General features: G+C 35.5%; 1 protein-coding gene across 4 annotated transcripts; it reads right to left on the bottom strand.

Moving 5' to 3' along the window:
* Nucleotides 1-10,458: 10,458 nt before the first annotated feature.
* Nucleotides 10,459-19,094, bottom strand: LOC107787479 (ethanolamine-phosphate cytidylyltransferase). 4 transcript variants are annotated; one of them, XM_016609060.2, is made up of 10 exons: nucleotides 18,962-19,094; nucleotides 17,120-17,542; nucleotides 15,254-15,489; nucleotides 14,617-14,786; nucleotides 13,897-13,968; nucleotides 13,334-13,401; nucleotides 12,829-12,949; nucleotides 11,841-11,906; nucleotides 11,576-11,698; nucleotides 10,459-10,811 (listed from the first exon to the last, which is right to left on the bottom strand). In XM_016609060.2, exons 2-10 carry the CDS (start codon nucleotides 17,470-17,472, stop codon nucleotides 10,740-10,742), a joined length of 1,281 nt encoding a protein of 426 aa, XP_016464546.1. In that variant the 5' UTR covers nucleotides 17,473-17,542; nucleotides 18,962-19,094; the 3' UTR covers nucleotides 10,459-10,739. The 4 variants fall into 4 exon arrangements, with proteins under 4 accessions (XP_016464546.1, XP_016464545.1, XP_075081584.1 ...); XM_016609059.2 differs by lacking the exon at nucleotides 18,962-19,094 and adding an exon at nucleotides 18,774-18,959; XM_075225483.1 differs by lacking the exon at nucleotides 18,962-19,094 and adding an exon at nucleotides 18,655-18,678.
* Nucleotides 19,095-21,069: the final 1,975 nt, after the last annotated feature.

Genomic DNA, 21,069 nt, shown 5'->3' with positions numbered 1-21,069 from the left:
TTAAAGTGTCCTAGGATGTCTTGGAGCCATATCTAGTAGAGTCCTTCTTATCGGTGTGTTGTCGACCACATCTATAAGTTGGAGGCTATTCAGATATTTAGGAATTTCACCCTTCTTTGATACTCCAAATCGTGCGGTAGAGCCCAAGATAGGGAGCTAATTTCCTTGCTATGTCTTATTCTCAAGATGAGTAATCTTGATACCATAATCCATGAGTTTGAAGTAGTAAGGAGGGAATGACCCCACCATTGAATCTGAGGGAGATTGCCCAAGAGTTTGTTAGGAGAATGTATCGAGCCATGGAGGGATTGGTAGAACTTGTTGCTAAAAGGAGTACCCTTGTTCCTATTAATGTCACTGCACCTCCAGATCATGTAGTATATCAGTATGTTACCAATGTATGTTACAGATGTGGAGTCAGGGTGCATCAGTTAAGGCATTGTCCCGCCAATCTAAAGTTACCAAGTAAGTCACTCCTTGCTATATCATTATGAGCACCGCACGGTTTCCTTTTTGTATATGTGCACCTATATTGAAGAATTCTCATAAACACGGTCTTAACAAGATGTTGAATCACAAAACATTGCATGTATCGACTCTTTGAACGAGACGTATTATTCATGAAGCCTCCTGATCACAGTTCTCTTACTTACAACCCATTATGGAATTGAGCTCTATAATTATGTTTTTGAAGTGAGTTATAACACTATTAATACTTCTCATTTTCTTTCCTAAATTCTAAACAAGGGACTATACCCGATAAATTTCTTACAACATCTCTTAATTTAAATGGACAACATCTACTCACTTATACCTATGCATGCACCGTCGTAAAGTTTACTTATGTGGTGTCAAGTTCCATGTAAAGCATCACATTGTTGCGATCCTTCTCGAGTAACTCTTTTACTCACTGGTGTATATGGATTCTATGGTTTGAACAGTCACTCTACTCTCTTTCGAGTATCATCACGAAACCTTCTCACTGTCAAGTAACATAAGAGCATACATCAGCACCTATCATATGAGTGTATGTCAATCGAAATGGTCACTGTGTCTCTCTGAAAATTGAGATCCTCACATCTCCATCATAGGAAGATCTTGTGTCTCCATCTTAGTATAACTTTCGTGTCCACGTGGGACATCCCGCAGTAAGTAGCCCACTTTGTTCCTAGGATTATGGTCGCGCATGACGTGGTCTTGTATTGCTGTTTGGGAGATAGTATAGCAGAGGCATGTCCAGCTCATAATAAATGTTTATTTTCTCTTTATACCTCCACAACATGCATTAATTGTGTTCCTTAGTTAGTGAATTCATTGTGCTAGTTTCCCAGCATCTGTTCGATAACCATGAGAGAACGTGCCCTTCTATGTGTCACTATAACACTTCATTTCTCATGAGGACCCTCAATAGTCTCTTTGTCAAGACCAAATGCGTCTTTGGGTTTTATCATAACACAATGCCTGCTTCTCATATTTTCCTGTCTTTCATTAGCATCTGGGTATTTCTCAAGTCAAAATCCATGGAGAACTCATCATGAACATCCGCAAACCTTCCATGATTATTTTATGCTATCTTATTGGGTTCTGTTGTCTTTACACACTCGACTTGTAGAATCATTAACTATGTCATTGTCATGTGTGGGGAGTTTTGCTATCCTTGGCATTCCACCTCCCTGGGTGGATTGGAGTTTTAGTTGTCTTTCTCCCCGGAGCATCATGTTAACCATTAGAACCCCTCTATCCAATACATGATTTCATCCCAATACTAAGATGTCCTAGCTATGTGGTCTCACTCGTGAAAGGTTGAGATTAAATACATTCAGATTTTTGCACATATCATGAACATATTGATTTGGAAGACAAGTTGTCGTATCTTTAGTTCTCTCATATAGGATCAACTATCAGGAAGGGTTAAGCTATTTGAAATATGATAATTTCATAAGTGTTCAACTTCTTTTCATCCTCATGGGCTTGTAGCATAGATTTCTTGTGTCAGTTAACGTTAGGGGTGTAATTCAACTTTATTTTGAAACCCATATCGCATTCAAGGTGCCAGAGTATTCTCATTCTTGATAAACGGATTTTCCCTACACTCCAAGAGATGACTGGGTCACATACTTGAATATTCCTCCTTAATGATTCCTATTGCCAATGTACTAGTTACCCATATTGCCTCATTTGTCTAATAATTGATGTCGTCTCTATGATTAACCATGTCAGTATTGTTAGTAGTAATCTTCGTGTCTCTTAGCATATAACCTCATGAAATACTCTACTCAGCACATTAATGGATTCCTGAATAATTCCAGCCTGATCTTGAACTCCGTTGCTCCTCATTGTATTAAATATATTGGTATTGAAGGTTCAAACATGTCAAAGAAGAAGTATCCCCGTGTGATAACATATATTCAATCGGTAATTTTTATGGTTAGTTTGTGATAGCACATCTTAGAGTAATTATTGAAGGTCATCAAAGTTTTAGCGTGGGTGTTCGCATAGAGATTTAGAGTTTAGAAAGGTGAATGGGCTGTTCTCAATATTTTCCCCCTGAAGATGTTACGTGAATTGATAATGGAGGTGAAATAAGTGTAGTTCACATTAGGCCACGCTATGAGTATGATGTTTCCCCATCATTGTTCTTCATGTAATCTGTGTTTTCATATGTCTATGTCTAAGAATGTAGTTGAAAATCCCTTATGCATCATTTCGGTGGAAATTACTGAAGGTGGAGGTAATGGATAGTTGGCCTATGAAGGATATCTATTTGCCATCCTTGTTAGGTAAGTTTGGGGGTAGAGATTGTTTCCGTGAATGTGTTATGGCGAAGTTTGTAAGTATAAGAGGCCACATTGAAGGCCGAGAGTGTTGTGGAAATAAGGTATTTTCTCTTGATTGTATAGCAATTGGTTTTAACTTGAAAGGTACCTTAAAGGTATTAGGATTTAGGAATGTGCAGTTTATGTCCAGGTATCCTTATGATAATGTAGTGCTTGTAATGCTAAGATTAGTATTATTGATATATACATTGTAGTGCTTTGTCTAGTTGTGGATGTATTGTTAGGACGATTTTAGTGATTCTCTGGCAGGTGGATAGGCCTAGTTACAAAGGAGACTCTGCCGAAATTTCTGAAAAATTTGGGAGTTAGTCAAAATTTAGGGACTTGAGGTATGTGAGGAAAAGAGATATATTATATTAAGCGCTTGGAGCGGACTCTACTCCTCATTCGAGGATGAATGATCCTAAAGGGGGAGAATGTAAGGCCCCGAAAAATTTCGCTAAGTAATTTAGGATTTCGTGGTGCCAAGTAGGCTAATTATAATATTTTACGTGCTATTAACATGATGGACATCAATTGGATTTGGTAAATAAGTGAATAAGTCATATAATAAGTAAATTGGGGTCCAAGGAAAGGCCTAAGTCTAAGTCAAATTGGAAAATTTCATAATAGGCTAAAATTCCAAATGAGTTCGCGCAAGTCTACATTTTGAACGAGCATATCTAAATATATATAAGGTTTTATATGATGAACAACCTATCAAATGAAAGGTCTTCGAGTCTAGTTTCTAACGCTTGAAACCGTTCGTCATTTGGACATTCCTACACAGAGTTATGAAAAAATTACCAAAGGCTGGATTTGCAATTAATGTTGGGATCGCAAAATGACTCTGCGGACCGCATACGCATCGCATAGTGAAGCAGAGTCGGGAAAAATTAGGCTGTCGCATATTGATTATGTTGTCGCATAATTGATTATGTTGTTGATTATGCTATCACATAATGATTATGCTGCAAGTCTGTTGCCCACATATCGATTATGCTATAGCATAATTGCACCATATATTTGACTTCGGGGGTCATTTTTGGAAATTTTTATATCCGAGCCCACTTTGATAAATAAACTTTGGGGCTTCATTTGGGGTTATTTTATACTAAATCTAGAGAGAGGTGAGAGAATTTTAGAGAGGGAAGGAGGAAGCCTAACATTATAACCATTCAATCTTTCACCAATCTTCAAGAATCAAGGAAACTAATCACAAGATCTTCATCTAAGAGGTAAGGTTCTATACACTAGATTTTAATTTCGAGTTTTGGGTATAAGATGGGTTATTGAGGTATAATTCTTGGGTGTAATAGTATTATGTATACATGCATGTACAAATTAGGTTTGTGGAAAGATTGTTGAACACAAATAAGTAAAGATTGGGTTGGGGAATGAAGGAAATTTTGTAGAAGAGCTTTGAAATCAAGATGGACAACTAGTGTTTGATAAAATGCTCAAATGAGCTGAAACCATGAATATCTATCTAATTTGTGTTTGATTTTGTTATGTCTCAAAGTATATTGGGATTCTAGAATTTTCGGAACATTGTAGTAACATAAGGAAAGCTCTATTGAGGTATGTATGGCTAAAACCCCCTCTTCTTAGAAATTAAGCTCCCATGGTGTCCATGCAAATATTGTAAGTCCGAAATTTGATTGATGTAGTTCTTGTTATTTCAAGAAAATTGGTGTTGCAAGAATATATGTGAAAGGTGTGTCTCAATGTGTATGCTATTCTTAGTAAATTGAGGATATGTGAAGAATGTGAACTATGTGCTAAAATGCCTAGATTCCAAGTCAAGTTTAAATTGTGATTATTATGCCAAACCATGTGAATTCCTCTCTATGCTTACAACTTGAATTGCTCTTGTATGTGCTCATTATCTTAAATTGCAAGGTTAATATTGAAAGTGATGTGAAATGTGAGTTATGAAATATGGTCTAGTGCCAAGTATGATGTGATAATTGTGGCCCCAAGTGCCGACGAACTGATATATGTGAAATAAAAATTGAAATGAGATGATTGATAGAAAAGGAAAAACGTCTTGGTAAGACAGCCTAGCCGATCGGGCCGTGATCTGACGTCATGCCACACGCATGGTGGTATTGTGCTGATATTGGAACCAGAAAGTGAGAATGAAATTGTGACTGAGGTACATGTCTCAAATGGGGCAACCTAACCGATCGGGTCGTGATCGGACTCCGCGCAAGAAAGCGGTGTTATTGTGAATGATGATGCAACAGTATAAAATGTCCCAACCTAAGGCTATGGCAATTATGTGAAAGCTATGTGATCCCTTTTATTTGATGATGTGGTGATTGTTTAAAGCTTTTGTTGATCCTTATGATTTATTTATTCTTGTGTGGATGTTCTTTCTAATGAGATGGTATTTAATTATACATATTAGTACTATTCCATGGTACTAACGTTCATTTTGCCGGGGGCACTACATCTTTGAATGGATGTAGGTGGTTCCATAGCAGAAAGTGTTGGTCGCATCTAGCGGCGCATCCTCTTTTCAGCCGACTTGGTGAGCCCCACTTCATTTCGGGGTCCTGTATCATCTGTTCATCATGTACTTGTATATTGAGGTATAGCCGGAGCCTTGTTGCCGGCATTTTCATATTTCTCTTATGTTGTATTTAGAGGCTTCGTAGACAGGTTGTGGGTGGTGTCGGGTATTGGAATTAAGATAGAGATATAGATATTTGGCAAAGATGTATAAAACTTGTAATATTTTGAAAATTATGAACGAAGTTGCTAATGGAAATGAAATGGAAGTCGTTAATGATATATTTACAAAGTATAATTAATGGAGTTCATCTCCTCTTTATTCATAAATTAGTTTGGGTAGAATAAAATATAACAAACTTGCTCGATCGAGTTTATTCGGTTGAGCGCCGGTTGCGCTCCTCGATTTTTGGGCGTGACAATTTTTTGGCTAGCTAATGCAATTAGTTTCGATCGACCAACAAATTCTATATTTTGCCAAAAAAAAAGGTGAAATTAAAAAATAGCCAGATTTACAACTGGTAATTGAAAAATAGCCACAATTTTGAAAGAAATCGAAATTTAGCCACTTTTAATATAAAGATAAAATATGAACAAAAACACTCTTACATAATATGTTGAAGTTCAAATTATCCACTCTTATCCAATGCCAAAAATGGATGTAAGATACGATTTTTGATGTGTCGATGGGCATTTGTATATGGTTGGCTCTCCATACGAGAGACGGCCTCAATTAATTGACATATTTGAACTAAGGGTGTTTAACAGGTGGGTCGGGTCGGGCTGGGTTGGGATTTTTTGGACCCGTACGGGTTATGGTCCGGGCCGATTACGGGTTGGGGTTACCGAGTTTAATGGGTTCGGGTTCATCCGGGTAAAAATTGAACCGTAAGGGTTATGGGTTGAGAGGGCCGGGCCGGGTTTAGTGTATTTTTTAATTTTTTTTATATTTTGTATAACTATTGTAATTTATATTAATACTTTGTATTAATATAAAGAATACAAGGAAGATGGGAAAAATTGCACTTATAAATTGCAAGTGCTACATTTATTTCAAAATTCAAACTTACAAATTGAAAGGTTTACATTTAATAACAAGTAAATTAACCAAAAAAGAGTAAATTCAAAGGTTTTGCATTGCCTTAGTAAGTTCTTCATAATCAATATGAACTGAGTGACCTTCTTCTAGAGTGTTAAATTCAGATGGGTTACCATGTGTTAATATATCTCCAAGTTCCACGTCTTTTGGCTATCAACATCTTCACGTCCTTGATTTCTTCGTTCCGATCTAATCCAATCTCTGAAACATACTAAAACTTCCAAAGCATTGCTTCCCAATGACGGGTATCTCCAAGTTGTTGTCTTGCTTGGCTAAATGCACCCTCTGATGCAACAATTGAAATTGGCATATTCAGCACGTCCCGAGCCATAGCGAAAAGAACAGGAAATTGCTTTCCATTCTCAAGCCACCATCCCAATGGTGAAAATTCCTTTGTGTGAGGCTATTTTTGCTTCTGCAAGTAGAATTGAAGTTCATCAATGTTCCTGCTACTAGTTTGAGTGTTAGAAAATGTAGAAAAAATATTAAAACTATCAAGGCCTTCTTCATCATCCATAGTAGCAGAAGTGGTACAGTGCATAGTGGGATTAGCATTGCCTACATTAAGAGCAACGTCATCAATTACATTTGCATAATAATTATATAATTGTTGTAAATATTCATTTAGCCTGTTCATACAAGTATATAAATCTAGGGTTTCAGTTGGTCCAATCTCCATATAAGTATATAAAACATTCATTAATTGGTGACAATCAGACATCTTAATAGAAGGATTTAAAACAACACCAATTAAGTAAATCGGAGGAATTGGAAAGAAATATTTTTTGAATTCTGCTTGCATTTTTTCAACAACATCCCTATATTTTTCTTTCTTCTTAAATTCAAAGAGTAAAAAAGAAATTTCAGCTATATGTACTAAAGCCACAGTAATAGTAGGGTAATATGCTCCAGAAAACTCAACAGTAGCTGTATAAAATTTATATAAAAATTTAACAACATCATTAATGACCTCCCAAGTAGTAGTTGTTAACATACGATTTGAATCAGTACAATGCGCATTAACAACTTCAGTTATTGGGAATCTATATTTGTAGCAACATTTTAAAAATATATATATATATAATTCCATCTAGTAACAATTTCTTCTGGCATGAATCTAGGTTTAAGGTTATACTGGACACACTTATTCTTAAATTCCTTTATTCTAGATTGTCTATTATTTCCTTGAATAACACCAACTGCTCTTCTAACATGAGTAATCTCAGTTAAAAATAAATCAAGGCCACTTTTAACAATTAAATTATAAACATGACATGCACATCTAACATGAAAAATTTCATCAAGAGGTGGTTGCAAATGCAGTTTTAATATTGAAATTGCAGCATTATTGTTAGAAGCATTATCAAAAGACATACACAATATTTTTTGCTTGAGATTATAAAATTCAACAACTTCACAAATAGTACTACTTATAAATGCAGCAGTATGACTTTGATATTCATCATATTTAAAAGTGAATAATACGTTTTTGCATACAAGTAGTATCATCTATCCAATGCCATGTAATTGTCAAATAATCACTTTCATTAACAGCATGACCAATATCAGAAGTTAGAGAAACTCTACAAGGAAGGTGGCTAAACAAATAACGTATATATGTTTGATATTGTCCATGAAGTCTAAAGATATCAGATCTACAAGTACTTCTAGGGATACCTTTAAATAAAGGATTGTAAATCTTTTGAATATATATAATAAGATATGATAAAGAAGCAAAAGAAAAAGGTAGACAACCCAAAACAATCATTTTTGCTAACTCCTCACGATCCTTCATTTTATCATATTTCACAAGACCTCCAGTAGTAGGGTTTAGAGTTGATTGATTTCCATCTCCATCAAATCCCCATTCTATAGGATGCTCAATTCTCATATGTCTACTGAGTGTCCCAGTCCCCCCTAATTGTCCCCCAGTCTTATGTTTAAAAGTATCATTACAAAGTTTGCATTTAACTCTATCAATACCTTCTATTTCCTCAAAAAAGATTCAAACCTTACTTCTTTTTCTACGATTACTAGTCGGGGCCACAGGTGGTCTACTACTAGCACCACGACCACCACCCCTGCTAACAGCTTCAACACTACTAGGTGTAAGTGGTATCTCATCTTCCATTTCTAATTCATTATCATCTATACCAAAATCTTCCTGCAATTGTTCATAATCTATATTATTATCAGGTAATGTTTCAGGAATATTTGGAGAGGTATTTAAACTACTACCAGATACTGAAGCTGAAGTACTACCTCTTTTTTTATTTCCCTGATTAGTAATTTTGTTACAAACTCTTTTTGCAGCATTAAACATATTGTAAAAATTTAACTACTAGCAACAAAATAAATAAATATGCAAATAAAATAGTAAATAAGAGAAAGAGTTGGACGGAGTGCACCGAATTCGGCAATAGTTGAGCACTTGATGATTTCGCAACTCCAATGTTACCACGAAGAAACGTCAATTGTTCCAATTTTGAAGTTCAATTGTTCAAACTTCAAAAAATAAATACTACGATAAATTAAATTCCAAAAAAAATAGCCAAATAGTTGATTGCACTTTAATAGGTGAAGAATGAAGATTGAAGAATGAGAGAATATGAGAATTGAGAGATGAGTGAAAAAATGAGGAAGAGGGGAGGGGGAGGGGGGGTGTATTTATAGTTTTTTAAAGGGGGTTAATTTTTTTTAAAAAAAAACAAAATTGGGCTATTTGTGCAATTCACCCGTTGGGCAACGACCATTTTCTGAAATGGACCATTGCCAACGGTCAGATCTGGCCCAAATTTTAAAAAAAAATTAATTTTTTTTTATCGTTAAACCGGGTCGGTTAACCGGTTTACGAACACTGTTCACCTAATGGGTTGTACCGATCCGGGTAACCGGTATTTCAAATGTGAACGGTGCAACCTGCATGTCCCCCTTAACCCAGCCCAATCCGTCCCCCTTGTACCGGTCTGGGCCAGTTCCGCTTTTAACCGGTCTGGACTGACCCGGCCCGTTTAACACCTATAATGTGAACTGGGAAATGACTACTCCTCTTGGAGCCTAAACTCTAAAGTATCACATTGATCTACAAGAAGTTGTAGGCTCAATTGTACCAATGGTTTATGTTACCAAATTAAGCCCAAGAAATTTCTCTCTCAAATTTATTGTGCTTTCAATTATGGCAAGAGAAGGTTATCAGGAACCACATTTGGCCCTCCTCATACGATGCAACGTTATATTAATCAGTAAGATCATACTTGCAGCAAGATATGCAAGTTGCCGTTACGTTCTTTTGCTGTGAAATGGCTATCCTGCAATTCTTCAAGGAAAGTTTATCATCTGATTGAGAATCCGTTTGCAAACTTAGTAGCATAGACCAAGGGAGAAATTCAAAAATAGCCAGATTTACAACTGGTCGTTCAAAATTAGCCCAGTTTCAAAAGTAATCAAAATTTAGCCACTTTTCATGTAAAGATAAATCTGAGCGAAAACACTGTTCAAAACTCGAAAAATACGCCAGTATATCATATTGGAATTCCAGTATAAGTATGCTTGAACTCCAACATATTATACTGGAGTTCCAGGATAAGTATGCTGGATAATATGACGGAGTTCCAGTAAGTATAATTGTCCAGTATAATATACTGGAGTTTGGAGCACCGGTGCTCCAATCTCCAGTATATTATACTGGAGTCAGCAAAGTATACCGGTCCAACATAATATGTTGGAGTTCATACACAGGTGCACTGAACTCCAGTATATTATGTTGGACCGGTCTTTGTTGCAGCAAAATAGTGGCTATTTTTCATTAACTTCGTAAACGCTGGCTATTTTTAAATGACCAATCTGAAAAATGGCTATACCGTGCTGTTTTTACTTAGACCAATAGTTGTATAGGAAATGTGTCTTGACACTTTTGTTGCTCTATCATATTCACAGTCATTGGGCATAATCACCACAAGTAATAAGGCATAATTATGTACAGTCGACTAATCAAGCAAGGTTTGCTAATAGAAATTGGAACTCAGATTTACTATAGAATAAGAATAGAAAATTTTCTTAACTTACAAGAATCAATATGAGTTTGAGGTTAGCAAATTAGTTCCAGATCTTCGGAATCACTCCCGTAGATGATTACAACCCAAAAAGAAAAAAAAATTAAGAAAAAAATCTAGATCTCCTGACTATGAATTTTCTTGTTATATATCTTTCAAATACAAATACAGGACGAACTACTTTGAAAAAAAGCAGCTTCGCATAAGATTTACAAGTCAGCTACAAGATGTCACACTGGGACTGTAACGTAAAACTTAATCGCCTGAAACATACTGTTTCTCTGCATAATATTTTTTCTCGCTTGCTTCCTTTTTGGCATTTCTTTTCTGCACGGGTCATCGAGGCATCAGTTATTCACCAAATCCCAGTACCTTTTTCACGTGATTGTGCGAAACTAAATGCCTAACCAAGAAGAAACATGTATCTAGCATGACTAAACTACAGCTTGTCAAAGGTATCTTTTCTAATTTGATGAGGTATCACAAGTAACAAACCTTCGTTTTAGTTGGAAAAAAATTTAAAAAGAAAGGGAATTCATAGGCTCATTTTTCAGTATTGTCATTTTTGTTCAATCAAAGGGTAGATCTGTGAATAGGTGAAAAACACCAGCTATAATGTTCTATTTTTCTGCAGTAATGGTTTATCTAAACTAGCAAAAAGAAAGGGCAGCCCGGTGCACTAAGCTCCCGCTATGCGCGACGTCCGAGGAAGGGCCAAACCGCAAGGGTCTATTGTATGCAGCCTTACCCTGCATTTCTTCAAGAGGCTGTTTCCACGGCTCGAACCCGTGACCTTCTGGTCACATGGCAACAACTTTACCAGTTACGCCAAGGCTCCCCTTCTAAACTAGCAAACTGATCACTAAATAAATAAAGATAGGTACATAGTCCCTGATAACCACAGAAAACTTGAAGATAAATACAGATAGAGTTAGTTGAACTTAAAGATGAATCTATTATGAGGCCACCTTTTAATTAAGTAGTTAAAAGAACAGTTAGTTGACTTCCTTCCGTCTTATTTTCTCTCCAAGTGCATGTAATCGATAGGTGCATATTACCGACCAAGTAATAAAATGGGTAATGCCACTTACCACATATATCTCGTGGTTGGCAATGATTCTTTGAGCAACCGAAGTGGTTGTAATATCTTTAGGGCTCTCAATTACTCGGAAGATTCCCATGTTTTTAGGTACTGCATAGGGATCATGTCTCTCCTGCATCAGCCAAAACATTTCGTCAAGAACATGCTTCTATATTTAATGCCTTAGCAGTTTGGAAATATTCGTTCTATTTTTTTTTATCGATAGATGGAAAATGTTATTCATTGTGCAACTATCAAAATATGCAGAGACTTACTCCTGTAGAAGAGTTTCTTTCAGAAACTGTCCCATGTACAACCACAGAAATGTTGAAAGTTGTTACCTGCCCATGCCAAAAAAAGGGGAGAATAAATTAGTGACCAATAAGAAATGTAAAGTACTTTGTTCCTCCTTGCCGGTTAAAGAGCAGGGATGAGGGAAAAATGAACAATTTAATTTCAACAAAAGGACATGACTCATTAAAACAGAAAGCTCATGTGCAAGAACGGCAAAGAGCTTCACCTCCTGAGGTTCTTATTTTATCTTGTTGCATTTTAAAGTGTTTTTGTTGAATGTTTCGAGCAGTATTAGTGACCTACAAGCTGTAAAGAAATAGGCTTTCAGCTATAGCAGAAATACGGTGATGAACCATATCTGCTGTGGTATGGTGAATCAAGGACTGAGCATTACACAGTTCTACAGGATTAATATGATTCTACAAAAAATTGGAGAATTCACAACTAGTATACAGGTAAAGGGAGAGTACGAACTCCCAATATAACAGGCCATCACCCTTGCCTACATGAGAATGTAGAGATTTTTAACAACATCCCAAAGTTTCAATTGTTAAGCTTGAACTATCAGTTTACGAAATCTTTTTCCCTTTTCTGCCAATTTATGACAAAATCTGAAGTGTGTAACAGTTTATACCATGGTGCAAATACTTGTTTCCCGAATCTCTAGTTTGCCTTCCTAATGAATGCTTTTCTCCAAAGAGTACTGGATTACTTTTATCGCCGAGCAAAGGGTCAAGCACACATAGCCAAGTGAGTCATAAACAAAAATTTCCCCATTTCCTTCTTTTTCATCAATACGAAATCAACAAACACAGAAGAAACTTCCTTTTAAAAAGAAAAAAAGGGACAACAAAAGCAGCAGTTTTGCTTGTCTTTTGTATAAACTATAAATGCAATTAAATAGATAAATCTAAAAGAAATAGAAATAAGAGAGAAAGAACACATCTAGGACGTTGAAGCAAGCAATACCATATCCTGGGTCACTTCCCAAGGGGCACCAATAATGACCTCATCAACATAGCGGCAGGCAAGTACACTAAGACTTCGCTCGTGCAGATTCATCAGTGGATACTGATGTCCACGAAGTTCACTGCAAGAAATAAAAATTGTTAATTCTCTATAATTCCTACTCATAAAAAGGTTGGTTAAATGAGATAACCACAGGCTCTGAAGGAGTACTGAGAAATTTTTCCGAAAGTCATAACTAAAAAGAAACCATGGTATCTAAACATGCATGAGGAAATACAGAGACAATCACACGCTCAAAGTATCTTGATAACATGAAGAAAAGAATTTTCTTGTACTTCTAATGTTAACGAATAAGGTTTCATTAAAAATATAACCTCAGAGCTGTTCAATTGACATTGCAGTTTGCCCATTGACAAATAAAATTAGGGTTGCCACTTTGAAGGATGTTATTGGAAAGTATTAGAGTCAAACCAAGAACAGGCAAGTAGTACTAACATGAACATACCTTATGGTCTGGTCAGTATAAACTCCAACTAAAAGAAAATCTCCAAGCTGTCTGGCACTTCTAAGAATCTGAGTGGGAGAAAAAGAGTAACTTATTCAAAAAAACTGTATGCTGATGCTGAACGAGAAGACACTCTTTTAATGAACTATGGAGCACAATAAAAAAGTGAATGACACTAAAGTTAGGTTACAGACGAGAATTTGAAGCTTAAGTATATCATCTATAAGAGGCAAAAGAAAAAGATCAATAGTTAAGTATACCAGTAAACATCTTCTACTATTATATAATGAGCTTTGACAGTTCAAAAGAGTTTATTGCAATTAATATAAAATGCTACTGGTAATTCTCAACATCATTAAGGATCATGACTTATACTGCATCTTAACGCATGAACCTTAGCATTAGCATCCAAGTAGAAGAAAGAAACTTAACAGACAGTTCATAAATCATTCAGAGTAACAATATCACAGACATATTTATAAAGGTGAAAGCCACACATAAGATTGCACAATGTATGCATAATAAAGCTTGACAATATCAAAAATCCAAAATTAGAGATTTACCTCAACATGACCAGCATGAAAAAGATCAAATGCACCATCAATATACACAACTCTAGCATTTGGCCCAGGCCCCTAAGAATAAAAAGGTAGGAGAATATTTAATTGTATAGCTCCCAAAAAAAGGAGAAACTCAAACAGAAATAATTGCAATGAGACAGAAAAGTGAGACTTTAGTGTTTTCTGTAAATCACCATGAGCTAACAGGAAGTAACTTTATCACCACTTTTTGTTGTTTCAACTTCAAAAGTGAATTCATTTACTCAAGCATCGCCAGATCTGTATGATATCCCATATGAATGAGATTGAGGGTACATGGTTGGCTGTTACAATTATTAATACATGTTAATGGAACAAAATTTTCTTTTGCCCGAAGCATAAAGGAACTATTATCTCCCAGAAAACACCCTAGTCAATAGTACCCAAGTTAACATTATGTTTTCTGATTCATCAACCCCATGAGCGAGGCCTTCATTCAACATAAAATTATGCTAGTGTATGTCTATTCATATATCATATGGGCCGACATTTACAGAAGCTTTATCCTTGATCACTGTGAAGTATAGATTCAGACATAAAGGCTCCAACAAAATTCTAATTCTACAACTAGTCTTAAATTGACACTCATAATGTTCAAATTGGAATCAACTGGAAAAAGGAATAATAAACTTAATTTAGCATGATGCCTCACAAATAATAAGTAGAGAGTACAGCTTGTGGTACCTTTCCATTTGAAAATTGCACAATTCGTCTAGATGTGGGCAGAAAACGAGATATCTGATCAATCTTCGCCATTTTTTCCTCAGCATATACACCATTCATATTATCATCTCCAGGGAGAGATGCTTTGGTGCTATCTTGAGAAATACTTTTAGCAGATGAAAGAATCCTTCCTACAAAACATGATCAGAAAATGTATGAGAAAAACAAAAACATACTCATCGCTCCTACGACATGGTTCCAGGAAACATTTCCTTTTCTTCATTTTTTCAGGATGTTTCCTGAACAGTCTCTTTGATATATTTTCATTTGCTAGTCTTGGGAAAATCATTTGATTCTAAAAAGTATTCTGAAAAACCACTATACACAAGTCTTCTGATATTATCAGCTGTATACACACTTAGGCCTTTGTACATTGTATACATATGTAAGCACAAAGTAAAAACTAGGGGTGGGAGAGGAAAGAGTTTGCAATTAAACTATCTGAGGTGGGGGAGAGTCCATTGTATACAGAGCACAATCTTGTAAAGGATCAATATGGCATATATCTGGAAAATTTTAGCTATATTAGCTTAATAGATTGGGTGATGTGCTTACGCATCAATACTTAAACTGAACTAGAATAGGAAAGATATAGTACCTACAATGTCTGTGCTAGAGACACCTTCAGTGCGTTTAATCTGCTTGTACCGACCAGCTTGTTTTGCTAGGGCATAAGCATCAGTTCCATCTGGAAGTAGACAGGGATCATCACCGTGTATAATGTAATCAATCTTATGCTCATTAAACAAACGGTTCATAAAATCCTCAGTAATTGCATAAGGAGCATTGGCAATTACTTCATCCACCCACTTCAGCCCACTAACAAGGGCAAGTCTGCAAAAGATCTTAAAATTAGACGACATTTTAAGGTCGGGGAAAACTGAAACAGTTGAATTGATGAAATGAAATAGCATTACATCAGGAACACATAAATAAGTGGCACTAAATTCTTTGTCAAGTAATTGAAGTGAATGGTAAATTATACTTGAACTTCTATGAATTAAAAGACATTTACATCTTTACACACGGAGCCAATAGGCATAAATTGTAGGAAGAAACTTCTCTCCATAATCCACTTTATGTCAAAAAACTAGTTTAGGCTCATCAAGAATAGCAAGGTCAAGACTTCGATGGACAGTGCTGGTAACAGGTCATCCATCAACTTACATCCTGAACAGGGCCAGAGACCTCCAGCACAGATATGGTGCTGGGATAAAATGCATAAGGGATGGGATCTCAAAGAGTATTTGCTACTCATTGAAGAGATTGTCTCAGTTTCTGCCTTTGCCAAAGGACCAATAGACAGAGCTAATTAGCCACCAGATCAATGCAGAAAACGACGATAGGGGGTGTTAATTATGACATTATTTCACAATGTTTAGCTATCATTATTACTCAAATAAGTGGAATCTTGAAAAATATTACGTATTTATAGTCAAGATCATTTATGGATAGTTAATGAGGACTTGAATCAGTGCGTCTAGTTAATACATCTTAATCATGATAACAAATTGTTACCAGCATGGCCATAGCATGTCATCCTACACTAAATGTGAGATTGTCCCCAACTCAGTACCAACTTTACTATGATTTCTCTTAAGAAATGCAATTGGCTCGTGTATTCTATAATTCTCAGTCTTGGTTCAGTCCATTGCCGCCAATCATATTGCATTTTAACAAAACAATTTCAGCAACTAAATTCGACCTTTATGTAGAGTGGATTTGTTCTTCAGCTATCCTATTCAGGCAGGGTGGAGAAGAAAGAGGGAGACTAAAGCGCATGTTCTCTAGTCCACAGTAGATTAGATTTTAAACCTTCATGTTATATAAAGGTGAAGCTAACACTCCTAAGGTAGATATTGAAAGTACAGCTCTCTACGGCACCATCTGAGCAAATAAGGCAACAACAACAACAACAACGGCCCAGTATAATCCCACAAGTGGGTCTGGAGAGGGTAATATGTACGCAGACCTTACCCCTACCCCGAGGGACAGAGAGGCGGTTTCCAGGAGACCCTCGGCTCAAGAAAGCAACAAGAGACGATATATTAGTACTTTCAATAGACTCATAATAAAATAACATAAAATAATATAAAATAACAGCAATATAAAAACTATAGGAAATACGAAAAAGATGGAAGGTATAATAATATCCAGCAGATAAAGCCCTGCATCAGTAGCTGACCAGTAGCATCCTAAGACTAACTCCTAACTGGCTAGTCTCACTCTCGTGCGCCGTAGAAATATTCACAACTTTCCCCTAACCTACAACCTTAATGCTCGACCTCCACAATTCCCTATCAAGGGCTCATGTCCTCAGTAATCCTAAGTCGCGCTATCTGAACAAATAAGGCATCAGACAGAAATTTTATGCATGAAACTATTTTTTGTTGTACAAGACAATTTGCATATAAGAGAAACAAATATAAAAATCTAATCCATGAAAGATTCAACTAATCAATACCTTTCTTCCATGCATAAAACAGGTGGACCCTTATTAGCTACAATTTCTTCATCACTAACAACTCCAACTACTAACTCGTCTCCCAACGCTTTAGCTTGTCTTATCGCATTTGCATGACCATAATGCATTAGGTCAAAACACCCATCCATATAAACACGAATACGTTTCTTCCCACGCTTCTTTTTACGGAGGATACTCAGATTGGGTAAAAGGTGGGGTAGAGTAGGAACACTGATCCCTGTAAAATAGCTAGTAGATACCCCGAGCAAGGCTGCAGTTAGCATGACTCCACCAAAAAGCCTGGGGTAGTAACACAGCCTTTCCCCGATCCAGCTATTGCTTTCAAAATCCATTGGCCTCCTCCCTCTAACTTCTTCCCCAGGGTCCTTTGCGGACCTCTTCTGCAAAAGAGGAAGAGAGGCCCTGCAATAAAGAGCAACAACCATCTATTCAAAAGCCGAAAAGTAAGTCGTAGAAATAATCTGCTCATAATAATCCCTATCCAAATTCAGAAACATAACATTTCACAATAATAGGTTATGCTGGTTAAAGGATTAAATATGATGGAAGGGTCAATTAAATAAGCATGTGAAAAAGGACCAAATATCAAATGTTGGGGGTTAAAGTACCCAAAAGATGCAAACTCTATTGCTAAAACATCCAATTTGAACAGAAACAAGAAAATTGAATAAACAGACAGCAAGCATGGGTGGAGCCGGGGGGCAGAAGCAGGTTTATCTGAACCCCCTTCGCCGAAAAATAACACTATATATACGGTCAAAAGTATTTTGTTTGTATATATAGTAGATGTTGAATCTCATTAACTTCTTCGTATGTTTAATTCTGTATATTTCAAACCCCTAACTGAAACTAGCTCCGAGCGAGCACCAAGATGAGCATGAAACAAAAGTAAACTACATGAATTGCATTCGCTCAATAGAATCCCTATTTCAATCTTTTTTGCCTATTTCAATCTGATTTCAGAAAACAATTTCTTAGCTACAATAGGTTATGCAGTAAAAAGGATAAAATTAGATGGAACAGCCAATTAATAAACATGTTCTGAAAGCACCAAATTACACAAGTAGGGTGAAGTATGCAAAAGATGTGAACTTTATTGCTATAACAGCCCAAAATTAAACAGAAATCAACAACATTGAATAAACAGACATAGCAACCAGAGGTGGATCTAGCCTTTTCAGCAGGTTGAACCGAATCCACTGCCTTATAGATCGAGTTTAAGCAATGTATACGTATAATAGACAGTATCGGCACCTAATTCACTGTCTTTATATCTTAATTCTGCCTATGCAACAAACACTAGCAAAAACATTCACTTTGAGGCTCATACAGAAATGCCAACCAAGACAAAAAAAAAGAAGGTATTAAGATCTGGGTAATGTATGATAATCAAAATATGTCCGTATTCCATTCAAAACAACAACTTATATTCCATTCAAAACAACATAATGCATCACACACAGATAACAGACACATGGAATCAAGATAATGAACCAAATTGCTGAAGCACAAACCACGCAAATTACAGAGCTAAATCCAGCTCAAGATTCATAGAGTAATTCAAGAAAAACGAAAAAGTTTGCAAAATAATAAGAAAAATTGATCTTTTTAATTAAAAAAATGGTGGGGTAACCTGAAGCCGGGAAAATAATGGGAATTGAGAACTTCAAGAAAAGTCAGGAATTATATTGCTCTTGCAATATGCGTGTTAAGGGGTTCGTTGATATGGTGTAATTTACGTTGAGGTTAACGCCACAACAGAACAGAAATCTAAAATTCTGCAGAAGAAAAAGGAGGGAATTTGTCAGATAGAATATTCACCTTTTCTATTTCTCCCTTTATTCTCCTTTAAATCTTAATAATGGTAAAGGTGATTCACAAATATCAGCAAATTTTTAATCCTTTTTTTTTTCCCTCCTGTGTGGTAACATTTATTAATATGTCTCAAATCTTTTTAATAGATGTTTAATTTGGTGCTTTAGTTTGACAAGGAAAGAAAAAAGAAGGGTCGACATTTTCTTAGGACTGTTAGATCTCATGTTAGTCATTTTCGCAGTTTAAGTGTATGATTTGTCACCTGAAATAAAAAATTGGTCCTAGTTAACAAGTCATACGTTAAATGTGAGGCAACAAAAAAGGAAAGAAAGTCATTTACTTAACCTATTAAACAATTGCGTGAAGTAGTTCATCGAAGAGAAAGAGTCGAGCCAGTTTTTTTCTTTTTCTTTTTACGTTTTGAGTAATTGAATCTACTCCCTTTTGGTTGTTTGGTGTATAAAGTGCCAAATGTAAACGGCAATATCGAATACATTTAATTCTAAGCAAGTCCGGATTGATTATATAAATATTTTTAATTTCATTTCATATTAATATTATACAAAAAAAAAAAAAAAGTAAAGAGTACCAGTGTTAGATGTAAAATTTAAGGGGAAAAATTGGTACAAGTATTTTTCAGAAATGGATTTCTATTCTTAGTTTTAATTTGTCAGAGAAAACTTGCCCGCATATGATTTATGTACCAAACTAATAAGAAATGGCGTGTACTATCAGTTACATGAATGTGTATCATTTAATCAGGAATTAAATTAAATAAGAATATAAGAGAAGTTCTTATAATAAACATTTTAAGATTTATAGTAATGAGTACTTGTGATCAAGGAAAGAAAATTAAAATAAATTTGAACAATGATAACCATCCTACATATAATTCTTTTTCTTAAAAAATATTATGCATAAAAATACCACTTTTAATTGTTAATATTAACTTCGATAGTTAAATTAAGTGTTGCATATAGTTGTGAGGTCCTTTACAATTTGTTGTGCTTATGTATAATTATTATATTCTTATGAAAAAGAATTTTATCGAGAAAATCTGTTGAGAAAATATCAAAAGTTTATATTCATGACATTTATATTCTTTAGTGGATCATATGAGAGCTCAAACAGTTGCTTGAAAAACTACTGAAGTTGTTTAAATAATTCAATAATTTTAGTTTAATTATTTTTTGACATACTCTTCTCAAAGTGTATAAGGATCAAAAACCTTCTTTCACAATGTTTTTGGGATAATATTTCTCGATTCATTTTCTTACATATATCTTAGCCCATCTTTCTATTTTATCATAAGGTATTCTCAATGGGGGGAGGGGTTGCTCTTGTGCTAAGCAACCTCCACTTCCAACCAAGAGGTTGTGAGTTTGAGTTTCTCCAAGAGCAATGTGGGAAGTTCTTGGAGGAAATGATACCAGGGGTCTATTTGGAAACAGCCTCTCTACCCCAGGGTAGGGGTAAGGTCTGAAGGGTGAGGAGAGGGCCGGAGACGGGTCAATGTCAACCAGATACCAAAGTGAGAAATAATTCCACTGGACTTTTCTTCTTTATTCTTCTAATTAGGGGTACAAAGGAAACTGACAAACCGCACCAACCCGATAATCCGAGTCAAACCGAGAAAAAAAACCCGACTATGGTTTGGTGTTGGAAAAAAAATCCGACCATAATTGGTTTGGTTTGGTTTTAACTAAAGAAAGTCAAACCGAAACCAAACCAACCCAACATTATATATATAGAAGTTTTAGATATATTTGATATATAAATATATTTATTGTGATGTAATTTATAAATATTTCTTAAAAAAAATCATAATTTTATCTTTTAAGGTTGGAGTTAGAACTTTTGATTGTTCCAATAAGTTTTATAGCCATTAATATTAGTAAATTAAATAATGCTAACAAAAGTCCAAACCAAAATCAAATCAATACTAATGCTAAAAAAAAATATTCCATTCAATAGTCAATACTAAGACGAGAATGTATTGAATATTTATTTTTTGTTTTGCAATAATTTAGATAAAAATGCATAACCTATTTTTATCTTTTCTTTAGCGTTTAGTAATGTAATTAATGCTCCCTTATTAGTCTACTTACTTTAGC

The sequence above is a fragment of the Nicotiana tabacum genome, chromosome 11 (assembly GCF_000715075.1).
Source record: "Nicotiana tabacum cultivar K326 chromosome 11, ASM71507v2, whole genome shotgun sequence".
In the NCBI taxonomy this organism is placed as follows: Eukaryota; Viridiplantae; Streptophyta; class Magnoliopsida; order Solanales; family Solanaceae; genus Nicotiana; species Nicotiana tabacum.
Note: the sequence above shows the minus strand (reverse complement) of the source record. Positions and strands in the feature narration are given on the sequence as shown.

What these genes read in the sequence shown, in the direction of transcription:
- LOC107787479 (XM_016609060.2), bottom strand. Translation starts at nt 17,472, where the DNA reads ATGGATTTTGAAAGCAATAGCTGGATCGGGGAAAGGCTGTGTTACTAC. An exon ending in GTTTTATGCATGGAAGAAAG is followed by an intron (nt 15,490 to 17,119) that starts GTATTGATTAGT and finishes GATCTTTTGCAG; the next exon opens with ACTTGCCCTTGTTAGTGGGC. An exon ending in TGCAATTTTCAAATGGAAAG is followed by an intron (nt 13,969 to 14,616) that starts GTACCACAAGCT and finishes TTTTATTCTTAG; the next exon opens with GGGCCTGGGCCAAATGCTAG.